This window comes from Eutrigla gurnardus (assembly GCF_963514095.1).
Source record: "Eutrigla gurnardus genome assembly, chromosome: 19".
NCBI classification, from domain to species: domain Eukaryota; kingdom Metazoa; phylum Chordata; class Actinopteri; order Perciformes; family Triglidae; genus Eutrigla; species Eutrigla gurnardus.
The window spans coordinates 8,793,968-8,807,298 of record NC_139930.1 but is presented as its reverse complement, the minus strand read 5'-3'; the positions used below and the strand labels follow the sequence as shown (position 1 = coordinate 8,807,298).

Below are 13,331 nucleotides of genomic sequence, written 5' to 3'. Positions count from 1 at the left end.
TTCATCCCTAGTCCATCCCTGCAACATTTCCTGCATGGGAGCAGGGATTGATATTCAGCCAAATCTATACCGCCAATTTCTCACCTCAAGACCTGGAAATATTTCGAACAGATACAGCATAGCGATACAGCTCTGTTCTGTATGAAAGCAGTAACATAACAGGCACAAGACTCCAATGATGATGTTTACAGTTAAGCATTCACACCAAATGCTTTCTTTGTTAACGGTTAAATATTAAATACATTACAAGAACATTGGCACTGGAAAAAACAGCTCCTCGCCCACTATTTTCCTGAAAATAATTATATTTATTATCATAATAATAATTGCCCCATCTTCTTCTGTTGAGTTTTATGCCAGTTGGCATTCATAAGTGTTACATTATTGCCATCTATTGGACTGTCTATAGCTTCATGCTTTCTATTCAGGCATTGCAAGATGCAAATGTTCCTGAATGTAGTGTCAATAGTGAAAATCACAAGCCCCAAAGGTTTCCCCAGTAATTTACTGGGAATGTGCCAGTGCAGCCATCATCACCCAACATCGGTACACACAGCTGGATCTTTACCTGAGACTCGTAGGGCAAGAAGGCGATGTTGATCTCCGTCAGAGTCTTGATGGTTTTGGAAGCGCGGCTCTTTGTGAGCTCGTTGAAGAGAGGATCAGGGCAGGCTGGAAGGGTGACATTAAGAAATGTGTGATTCATTGGTTCCAATAACATGTTCAGATTTAAATTTCACTAAACTATGACGTTTGTTCAGAGATGATGTTTATGTGCACTTCCTCATTTTTGACTGCATTCACTTAAACAGGTTTAATAGACGAAAAAATTGTTTACGAATGCATCGGCCAAATGTCATCCTCATCAGATATTGTCATTAAAATATGAAGGTCGAAGTTTCTATTTAGATTTCTGAATCGACCTTCGAATGTCTGTCATTTTATGACTCCATCATACTAAAAAAAAGAAAAATATTATTTGGTGGTATTGTGGCAACATATAAACCGAATTCATGGTGCTATGATAACAGTATGGACTGAAGCAGAATAATATGTGGTGGATTTTAGAAACTTTGGGACTAAATAACGCTCTGGAGTTATTGGAATTGTTTGGATGAGACAAGCTGCAAACAATCCTACAAATAGTAGAATACTAATAATGACATGTTGATTTAGGATTTGAATGTCATTGTTATGAATTAAGCTTGAAAACTACTTGCAAAAACTTAACCTGGGCCAGTCTGTATATCAGCAGACATGACATTCATATTTAATTGAGGTACTATGCTTGTCTTCTTTTACAACAACTTCACCACTTTCTCCATGATGAAACTCAAGGCAAGCACGTGTCCTTAGATAGAGAAACAGGGGCTTGGCGGGACACTGATAGTGAAAAGCAGGGTTGCAGCTGACAATTTAGGATGATTCCACTGTGGTGAGAACAAAACTGACCGCCATGATTCATTTTGCATGTGCACTTATTTCGTTTACAAAGACCATTTCTACGCACATATCAGTGAATGAGGCCAAAAGTGAGGATCTCAGTGTAATGTTCATTCATCTAATTAATACATTCTTTGAGGATACCCTTGGTTGATACATATGTCATCAATTCAATAACACAATGGACTGACTGAACAAATGATTGATCTGCACAACAGATATCTTTTAAAGCTGAAGCACGTCTTCATGCATCTACTCACAGTCAGTGAAGAAAACATGGGCTGCCTTGTATTTAGCTGAATGAGGGTCTTTGAAGTCTGCGATGAGGGTGTGGACCGACTGCAGAGAGAGAAACAGGCAATCAGGGCGTCAGATTGGAGGGTTCACATCAGTGTGTTGACTACATTATACATGTCATTAAAGCTTTGTCGCCATGACGTTTTGATTAAAATGATGTTTGAAAAGCACATGAAAGTGTTCTGACCTCCTTCACACACTCTTCTACAACCTACTATGTAATACTGTACTTAATTATGGCATGGCATCGTCAATCAAGCTGCTGCCGTAGACACTCTCTGAACCTTCACTATGAATGAGAGAGCACGCGTACCTTCTCTGTGGGTGTAATCAGGTAAATGGCCTCCAGGCTGGGAAGAGGCTCTCGTCGCTTCATGATGTCCTCCACGACTAGAAGAGAAGCAGAAACACACACGTACACCGTTACTGATGAACATACACAAATGAATGAAGATGTAACAGAGAATGTGAGCAGCTCTTACTGGTGATGCCCTCTGTCATGATGTCTGTCATCTTGCAGCAGGACGACAACATCCTCATGCTCAGCTGGTCCACGATCAGAGCCTGGCAACAGGAAATAAGACATTTACTATACAAACGCATTTTATTACTCACATTACATGAGGTGGAAAACAGAACTGAGTGAAACTCTCTGCCATTCCTTCATTAATTGGCTGATTCAGGTTAACCTCCTTTAGGTTGTAACTCTCTTCTTTTGACAACTATGACCTGTCTAAGACTTGAGCTTATTTCCGCCGGCTTGTTTTCCTGTTGTGTGTAGGAGACTAAGAAAACCAGCAATTCTTATTCGTCAAGCTGGACAAATCAATGAATCAACTAATTGTTTCAGCTCGATACACAATAGCTGATTTGAGTGAAATGTTTTTATTTACTCTAAGCTGTCTAATAAGTCCTTTCACTTATCAGTTGAGGTGAGGTGAGACTGAGGACACGGTAGAAACAATCTTTTTCAGAAACACAGCCCTCCATATCGGTGCGCTCCCTTTCATTAGAGAGTTTTTTATTTCAGGGTATTTTCTTGTGAACAGCGAACTTCTTACCTTCCATTCTCCCTTCTTCTTTACCTTCTTGATTACATCATTCATAATCTCTGTAAAAGAAAAGAAACATCATCAGGAATCAGATGTTTGCACAATGGTGTGATGAGCAAAGTTGATTTAATGCATTTTCTAAACAGGGAATATTAATAAAGACACACACACACACACACACACACACACACACACACACACACACACACACACACACACACACACACACACACACACACACACACACACACACAGTAAGTCATAGATTTTTGGCTTATTGTCACACTTTAACAGTGCACCGTAGATGTGCTATAGGTCTTTATAGTAGCAGTATAGAGTAGAGATTTGAGTCAAAAACCAAGTGCTTATATTTACATTTGTTCGGGATGGATCAGCTCACCTGACTCAAAATCAAAAATAATAAAACAAACAAAAAAAAATAGTGGAAACAACCAACCTCGTTCTGCTCTGCTCTATAGATTTGAAAATCCCATGATGCAACACTGGAGGACAATAACATGCAAAAGTCAAATATAGCCTCCAACAAAGTTAATGACGACAGATCTACACCAGTGGAATAAATCTCGATGTGGAATGAATAAAAACACAGAGACTGCTGGGAAGAAATTGTGCTTTATGCTCTCAGTGATGTCAAAAAATCCACAGAGGAAAAATAATCCTATTCACGATGAGCTCACGGCACGATGGTCATGTTTATGCCATGTTTACTGATTGGCCAGCTCACAGTGCCAACCATCTGCCAGCTGTGTCAGGATAAATCCAGCTAGGATGAATTACTGTTAAACATCATGGATCGCTGTGAATATAAACCGTTAAACCCGTCGGCCCTGGCTAAAACCTGAGGCCTCACAGATACTGACGGATTAACACCGATTAAACTACAAAATGGATTACAGAATAAACATCAAACAAAGATCAGGGGTGTGTTCATGTCTGTCTTTGTTTTCTGCCTCCAAAACAACAATGGGTAAATTCCTCCAGGTGAAGAAGACAGCTGGAAGAAAGTGTCATTTTCTTAAAAAAAATCATAGAACTAATAACACAAGTCATCATTTGCTTTAGAGAAGCAATCATAATGTCATATGTAATAAAAAGTAAAAAAAAAGGTATTTCATAAAAATGGCATAAACTAGTCATGCTGTTTTTATGCTAGAGAAAACAAATAGTATGCTTTAAAAGAAGAGTCATTGTACAGCATGTCATAATGTAGTATGTCATAAAAAGGTTGAAATTGTGTTGTGTGTCATTTTAAATGTTATGAAAAATATCACTCTATAGTAGCCCATAAAATACAGGTCATAGTGTAGTGTAGAAAAATACAGTATTGCATGTCATAGAAAAGCAATGTTAAAGCATACCATAAAAAGTAATAGCATGGGATATTATATATTATCCTATATCATAGTTTCTACACTCACAAGGATATTAACACCTCCAATGCCCATCATGAATAATAATGGAAAAAAAGACTCTGAATTTGCCTGAGCTAATAGCTAGTTCATAATTTTAACGATGCCAAACTGTAGAGGCAAACATCTTCGATCAACATGTGATGTTCGAGTGTCTCTATTCTGAGGAAGGGCCGGCAGAGTCAAGATAGGAAGGAAGTGTAGGATGAAAGGAAGGACACAAGGATGCCAGGACGGATAGTTAGAAATACCTCAAACCCTAAAGATCCCTTAACATAAGCACTTAACTGTGACTGAAATTTGACCGGGTGAATCCAGAAACACAACCAAAGTACAGTCTGCGCCTCCTGTGTCTGTCCTCCTATAGGACAACAGTATGGATATTATTATTCTCAACTTAGGCCTATTTCCAGCATCTTCTGTTTCCTGTTCTATAAACTGCTGAGTCAGCGCAACATCAGAGCTGATATGAACAAATTGCCTTTGACTTTGGAGGTGATTGATGAATTAGCTAAAAGTAACCGTTTTAAAATGACAGCTGGTTCACTATTGTTCCTAAAAAGTGGACATGTTCTTCATCCAGCAGCGGCTGCAGGGTGAGACACTTCCACTAACAAAGAAGCGGTGGGATATCCGTTAATCATTTCCCCTCTTCCTCTGCTGCCGACGTGTTTCCTTGTTCTGTGCTGCAGCATTTTCCTGATAAAAGCTTTCCTGGTAAAAGCAGATCCAGTCACTGAACTGTATTAATAAAAACTAGTGTTTTGGTGATTTTCTTATGTTTCCGGATGTCACAATCTCAAAAAAATGTTGACAACAATATAACTTTTGTAATCGGTGTTGGTCAATGAAGGCAAACAATTGAGAGAAAAACTCAAATCAATATTGTTGAGTGACATAAAAACCAAAATGTATTGACATCGTAAAAAAAACGTACTTTCACATTAGCAGTTGTGTTCCTTCAGACATTTATTTCACAGGATATAAAAGAAAAATAATGTCCTCAGGTAGCAACACATCTTATTTTTTACATAGATGGCACTGCATTGTTATCATTATAGTGAAGTGATGCACATCTTTCTTTTTTTCCATTTTTGAAAAAAAGCAGACCAATTTATTGTATTTTTTGAAGTGGACATTGTTTTTTATTTGCACAGAAACAGAAATGATGGTGAATAGAATATTCATGATATTGATGTCATTTTAATAAACTTAAAAGTAATTCAGAGCAAATGTGTGATTGAGGGGATTGCCTCCTCACTGCTCAATGGCTGAGTCGGCGGCTAGCAGCTAATGGTGCTAACTGCGCAGACAGTGCAAACATGTTGACAGAGCCAACAGTGTCAAACTGAGGAGGATTAAGATTAAATAGATCCTTTTGTATTTAAATATAAAGTAAATACTTCTTTGTTTTGTTGGAGACATTGTTGTTATGAAAAAGTTTCCAATCCCTCACTCCTCTCCTTTATCTCCTGTGTTAACCTGATTATGGAAATTACGAAACTCTTGATAAAATGGCAAGTGGATATTGGCTGCACACTCATAACAGGTGATGAGAATTGAAACTTTGTCAATGGGAGACGGCACTGTGGATGTTTCCTTTCCGGTACCAGTCTGACAGAGGGGAAAGGAACCTGAAAAAACAGTGCAACAGCTGTGTCAACCCAACAGGCCGAGTACACACACACACACACACACACACACACACACGCACACACACGCACACACACACGCACACACACACGCACACGCACACACACGCACACACCTCATATAATCTCTCACATCCAGTTTAACAGGATGCACATCCTCATGGCAGAGCAAGGAAGAAAACAAAGACATACTTTCTCAAACTATGAAACTTTGGAGGAAAAAAACTACTAATTAATACAAATTAAAAATGGACTTAAAAACTTTCCTATATATACCTATTGGCAAAACAAAGATTTATAAAAAAAACATTGATAAAACCAGACATGCTGACGACACATTGTGGGCATGTCACCCACAGAAAGTCACTCTGTCACATTACCAAGCGATGTTGTTGATCGGGTCAATGTACACACAGTCTGACTCTACACATTATGCAGCATTGAAGAACCTCATGGTTCTCCCCCCTTCAGGGACTTTCACCTATGAGTACATGACCCATTTTTCCTCCCGATCTCAGCTTCACAGCAGCATCACTCCCGAGAGGAACTGACAGTGCTGATCTTAAAGAGACATGCAGACATCTCAGCAGGGCTTACACTGAAAAACCCCGACAGTCTTCACAGCTCTTTACGTCAGAGACGTTTTTCTTTAATGGCACTGCAATAAAAAACTGGAAGCTTCACTTTAAAAAGCAAATGTAACACAATTCAAGAACACATGAAGCCATGTCTCCATTATAGTCCATTAATAAAACTATGCAATATATAAGAAAACTACAGAAAACAGTCCATGATTTTCTCTACTGGATCATGTTGGAGTTCATAGTGTTTCAAATTGAATTGACTGAAAATTAATCAATATTAATTACTGGCATCTTTGGGATTGTTAATCTGATATTATAGTCATATTATCATTTACCAAACATTTGCTGGTTGTAGCTTCTCAAATATATGAAATCTTATTTCCTGTCTTATGGCTTTGTAATTCTGGGTTTTATGACTGTTGAGCAAAACATATAATCAGATAAATACCTCACTTTGAGCTCCGGTTATTATTTTTGACCTTTTTAAAACTTAAAATGATAAATTCATGAATTGAAGAATAGAATTAAATCCCTTTTTGATATGGGCGAGGTTAATTAGATCAGTGTGAGTTAAAGGGTGATGCAGAATATCATCATCACCACTACAGTTGCCTGCAGTTCAATGTTTAAGCACAGACGTGGTTTTAAATTGATTAAAAAATAACGACTAGACATGAGAGCAGAAATCCTGAAACCCGGAGACAGTCTGCTCTCACGGCCTGATATCAGTCTGCAGCCTGGTCAGACAGGCCTGCAGTCACATAACACCAGAACCAGCCCCAACCAGCACAAGCTGGTTATGAGAAAGAGGAGCGGGGGATCGTGAGTTTGAAGCCTCCCTGGCCTCCGATGCGGTGCAGGTCACTCAGGCAAAACAGGAAAGACTGATGCGGGGAGGACCAATCCCATGACCGTGCTGGTCCCGATGGGTGATGGGAGAGCAGATATGTATATGTGTATACTGTATATTAATGACAGTGGACTGATCTCTGACTGTGTTTGACCTTCAGTAAGAGGCCATGTGAACACATTCACAGTAAAACCCAGAAACAAATCAATATATTAACGCACTTTTTATGGGACCACCTGCTGAGACACAAACATCATGTGTAAAGGCCATAAGATCCTCTGTAATGATGGACATTGTGGCCTGCACAACACATGGAGTTGTCAGCCAACACTCCGACAGCATGAGCTTCTGTGACGGTGAAACTCAGATGAGTGTGTGTCCTCATCGACACACAGAATGGTGGAAACGTGGATGCTGCAGGCTGTCAGGGACGTCTGGGAGCATTAATGTTTGTTATATTTGAAATGATAAAAAAAGAGTGTAGAGTATTTGTAAGACTGTAAGACTCATCCTGTTGTGTATGATTTATCAAATCAAATGTAATTTGGGGCAAACAAATCACATTTCACTTTGTTAGCTCAGCTCACAGAACATGGGTGCCTCATTGGAGGTAAAACAACTGTATTTCCAGGAGAAGAAGAAGTGTGGTTTCTCTATTCATCATACATCCTCCACCTGCTGATCTAATTATTCCTGGGAGGAAGGTGTGGCCGGAGGCCAACAGTCCTATTCAGCTACAAACCACTGTAATTTCCACTCCAGAGCCGGCACATAATGTGTGATCAAATAAAATCCCTGACCAAATTAATCAAATCCCTCTCCTCATCATGCCCCCAATATTCCACGTTGATTGGAAATACAACACATTACGGAAGATGCTTTAACTGCTGTTTCACTGTGACTTTATAGACGGATCACTTATCAAAACGGTCACTGACTGATCACTTTATCTACATGGTGAATCAGCTAATTGCTTTCGGTTCGATTACAGATATACCTGAGCAGAAAGCTGCAGGCTATGCAGCTTGATACGCCATGAATTAATTCAGGAATTCATGTTTGTTTTTCCAAAACCCTCAAGAAACTAACCACAGATGGGTTTCAGTGAAGCTGGGAAACAAATGCAGAAGGCCAGGGTGCTGAGAAATGGCAGATGGTATATGATAGAGTGTAGGAAAGCAAGAGATCCACCGTGATGCTGCAGGCTGCAACAAACTGGCTGGGAGTGGAGACGTGTCTGAAGCTCTGCAGTCTCCTCCAGCTCAGCTGTACTGGTTAACATACAGCACAAAACCCCCAATCAATATCATGTTGCATGTCGAGTTAGATAACAGCGTGACACATCACCGTTACGTCATGCTACCCTTCCTCTTGTTCCTTCTCCTTAATCGTGGTTTTTGTTGCTGGGGGGTGAGAGCCTCTTGGCTGCCGCTACTTGGCTCACGTACTGCATCGATCTTCTATGAGTAGATATTTCTGTGTTAAATACGTCTCCCCTGTATGTGTGCACACTGAAGGCAGGCGGAGGATGGAGAGAGCAGTCACGTGCTCCTGAGAAGAGTGGGAAGAGGAGGAGGAGGAGGAGGAGGAGGTCTGCCAGCTCTGACACAGCACTCTTCCTCGGTGAAAGAGAAGGGAACTTCATTAAGATTATGAGCCGCTGCAACCCGGAATTAGAGAGCTCGTTTTCAGTCAGCCCTTCATGCTCTGTAACCACGGTGACATGGCATTTGGGCATGGATTTATTTGGAACTGTGCGTGTTTGCAGGGTGTGTGTGTGTGTGTCTGTGTTTTATACAGAGGCCCAGGGGCTGCAGCCACTGCGTCAGACGCTGAACTCAGACGAGTGATGCTCCAAGGTCACATGGGCGCTGTGTGTGTGTGTGTGTGTGTGTGTGTGTGTGTGTGTGTAAAACTACGTGCAGTGTCCTTCTCCGTTTCACCTTCCCCCATGCCTTCCATCTATTCTACAAAGCCCCACACTGAGAGGAGTAAACACACACCAGCCTGCTTCCAGAGACTTCCAAGTAAGAGAGAACAGATTCATCACAACCAATCTGATGTGCTTATATCCTTCTTTTCCAAGAATTAAAGGAGACGATTAATTGGAGTTTCATATCTGTGTTAAACACATAGTGTCGTGGTTATTGTTCTCAAACAATGACAAGCCTCACTGTGACGTCAGGACTCTGGGAAGCTGCACCGTCACCGCTCCTGGCTTCTGTTTACCAAGAAATTGAACTTTGGACAGAGCCAGGATAGCCGATCGACCCACCAGTCCATATGCTAAGCTAAGCTAGCCTCGTCCTGACTCCAGCTCTGTATTCACCGAGCAGACGTGACAGAAGTATCAAGTTCCTTGTCTCAGTCTCAACAAGAAAGCAAATCAGTGTATTCCAAAAAAATGTCAAACTAGTACTTTAATGTGTAAAAAGTAATGAGTGACAGGATAAAAAACAACATTAATCACATTATTATGCTATATGTTCAATGCCCAACACAGCTCGACTGCATTGTTTCCCTCGTTTCACACTGAAAATACACATTTATTGTATCCTTATAGCCAAAATATTACACTGTGAAAATTCATACATGATGTAGTAACAGTGTATAATAATATGGAACAAACTGACTGAAAAAACAAATGCTAACAGAAAACAGACACATTGCTAACTCTGCATTCACAACTGGTTGATTTCAGTGATCAGCCGACTGATGAATGATAATGTCATCAGGATTAAATCAATATTTTCAGAGAGGAATCTGAGTTTGATGAGTGCAAGATGGCGACCATGTAACTGCCACTGTTTGTTGTCTGGGTCAACATGAAAAGAGCCCGTCTCCTCTATGAAATGTAAAGAACGGGCATGTACACCTGCAAAGAACGCCATCCAATGCAGCAGTCTTATATTGCAGTCGTGTTCCCATCCTGAACGTTAAAACCAAATATTCATATCATCACAGAGCTATAATGTACAAAAGCCCACTCTGTTTCATTAACCTGCAACACTTTTAATTAAATATGTCCCATCCTCATCATTCAGCTTTATTCTCCTTCTGTTGCTCTGTGGGACTGATGCTCATATGCAGCCATGGAAGGGGAGGGAGAACGCTCTGCCGGCTGCCCATCCCCCTCCTTCATCCACTGCTGCAGAGAGGACCCATGATGGTGTCGCCCTCCCTCTCTGCCCCCACCGCCTCCACCAATCCCAACCCAGCTTCACCTCAGCCAAACCGAGCCCAGGTGTCGCCTGCTGCGTCCCTGCCTTTCCCTGCTGGGAAACACGCACAAGTGTTTACGGTGCTCTGGAAGAGCCGAGTCACTCGACACGACTCGAGGCTACGAGTGCCTGCCTTTAGTTTTACAAACTGGGTTATGTAATTGCCAGTTAAAAAGGCCTCAATAATAAAATAGGGCAGAACATGCAGGAATATTTGGCATGTGTGTTATGTAATGTTGTGGGAGTGCAGCTGATACAATATCTGACAAATTCCAGGCTTTAAATTTCAAAAGAATCTGCAATACAACAAAAATTTGAAAAATTCTCACACCAATACAGGCCAAATATTATTTCCTAATCACCTATTAAAAATCAGGGCTGGCCACTAATACAACATTATAGGCAGAATCCTATCATGACAACATGATAATATAATTGTGAAATATATGATTGCATTGTTAACATCAGTGATTCAGCAAACTAATCAAAATCAAAATTAGTCGATAAAGGGATTTTTTGTATCAGAAGTGGAGCAGTTTGATCATCAATGTGGATTTGTCTTCATTCTAAATAGTGTGCCATATATATACATATTATTTGTATCCATACCCCCCAGCCTTACTAAGCAGTCACAGTTTGCATTATAACTGTTATATAAACCCATATTTTTGGCTTCAATGTGAATGTCCACGTTTGGGTGTAACCGTTGGTGGTTCAGGCTCCATGTGGGAGGCCTGACTGCCAGCCAGAACACAAACCCGCTCACTCTCCTCATATCATGGCACTGAAATCTGGAAGACCGAGGAGGTGGAGGTGTATCTGCGCTTGCGTGTGCGTGCGTGTGTGTGCGCGTGATGGGATGGGGGTGGGGGCCTGAGAATTTGCAGCAGGACACACGACTAACGTGCCACTGATACCATTTAAGACGTTTAGAGATTCAGCAGTCTCACGCGTCACTACGACGTCTGTAGTGAAATGTGAAACCGAATCAATGGATAATAAAAAATAAAAAAAACGGCTATGACATGAAGCGAGTCCTGCAGCATGGGCAGGGCACGCTGGTAACCAAGAGGACGCATTCGAGTAATAGATTACATGAAGTGATCTCTGCTCCACTATATGCAGGCCTGTCTCACACCACCACGGCCACCAACACTTGCACCCAGCTGACCCTGCAGTGGAGAATCGAGCTGCGCCTCCATGATCGGGCCCGCATCAGCACCACACAGACGCTCCGGGAGCACCGGCAGGAATAAATTAGCCGAAATGACTAAACGAGCCCAGGCCAGTCCAGTCCACCGTGCTAATGATGCGGGATTACACAGACTGGGTCTGATCGCTGGCGCACCGCACCAGGATGACGATGAGCGTGGCTCCGTTTACTGGACGCGGGCGAAGAGATAATGCGGAATTTTCTCGCGCAGCGGCGTTTTAAATGCTACTTTCTCGTCTTGGACACAATCCGCCATTAACGTGGAGCGCATCTGACGGCGGCTCGATTCTGAGACGCTCCGGTTCAGAAAGGGTGTTTTACGCAACCGTTTCGTGCTCCATCAGAGGGGAGAGGCGCTGCTGAAACCAGGGAAGCCCACGGTTCAAGAGGGTTGATAACCAATCTCATTACATTAGATTATTGGCTGGAAAGGCGTGAGAAGCGAGTGCCATTCAAGCCAAACCACAGTAGTTTGTGTTGCAGCTGCAGTGCAGATTATTCCTGGAATAAACGCGGAGCGGGACTGGAAGGGCGTACGTGGGCTACATTAGCCTTCAGGGTTTCTGCGTCGTTGTGTTGAAGGATGCCTGCGTTCATCAGAGTTTACATCCATGCTCAGGTCTCCGCCGCTTGACACACAATTGCGCATCCGCACCGCAGCAGAGACAGACCAGCCTCCGCAGGTTCTCCCCCCCTCACTACACGGCGGTGCTCAACAAGAAGATACAATGGAGCGCCACCTTCATCATCATTGTCATCATCATCCAAAATGCACGAGCTGACATCCGCATCCTGCAAACACACACACAAACAGGACGGCATTTGCGCGCACAGCGCTGCGCCTCACCGGACCGAATGGGAAAGAGGCTAATAATGAAATCATCTTACTTTCTCCGACCACCGCCTTTAATCCGATAGGTGCCATGATGCTGCTGAGTGTTGGACTGAGTGTTCACCCTCTGCTTCCTCCCCCTCTGTCTCTCTCTCTCTCTCTCCCCCTCCCTCTCCGTTCACCTCACATCGCTGCGGAGAAGCCTCCAGTTGGAAACGTCACTGCGTATCCTTCCGCATCATCCCCTCATTGGTGGTGCTGGACCTTTATATCCAGTCTATGGATGTTAGGTTACAACTGCGACTTACTACAGCCTCGTACGTGTTCTTGAGTTAATACTCCTCTTTATTATTCGGATCTCTGGAAAGATATTTATAGCCTCCTATAAATACGCCATTCAAATAGGCCTATTGTAACCTTATTATTATGTTTTAAACACTAAAGGAGATTCTAATCATCTCTATATGTAAGAAATTAATGACGCTGTGGTTAAAGGGTGTCGTTTTAATGGATCGATTATTCTTCTATTGAACGCCACAGAGACCATTGTGATGTCTACAAACAGCTTATTTGAAAAAAAGCCAACATAAAGAGAAAAGCATTTGAGAAGTTGAAATTAATATTGGCATTTTGCTTGATGAATGGAATTCAGGAAAACAAACTCCTGGCAAATGTTGCTGATTTATTTCATGTTGATCGATTAATTTATGGGCAAACTTGTCCAGCACTATAGGGGATTATTGCTGTTGTGTAGCCT

General features: G+C 41.8%; 1 protein-coding gene across 2 annotated transcripts in view; it reads right to left on the bottom strand.

The window, feature by feature from the left end:
• Positions 1-12,761, bottom strand: part of stxbp1a (syntaxin binding protein 1a) — a 32,624-nt gene extending 19,863 nt beyond the window's left edge. For both annotated transcript variants that reach the window (XM_084035075.1, XM_084035076.1), the window contains exons 1-6: positions 12,631-12,761; positions 2,802-2,851; positions 2,223-2,304; positions 2,054-2,130; positions 1,704-1,782; positions 569-672 (exon numbers count right to left, since the gene is read on the bottom strand). In XM_084035075.1, coding sequence (XP_083891201.1) covers positions 569-672; positions 1,704-1,782; positions 2,054-2,130; positions 2,223-2,304; positions 2,802-2,851; positions 12,631-12,667 — 429 coding nt within the window. In that variant the 5' untranslated portion in view covers positions 12,668-12,761. The remainder of the gene's footprint in view (positions 1-568; positions 673-1,703; positions 1,783-2,053; positions 2,131-2,222; positions 2,305-2,801; positions 2,852-12,630) is intronic.
• Positions 12,762-13,331: the final 570 nt, after the last annotated feature.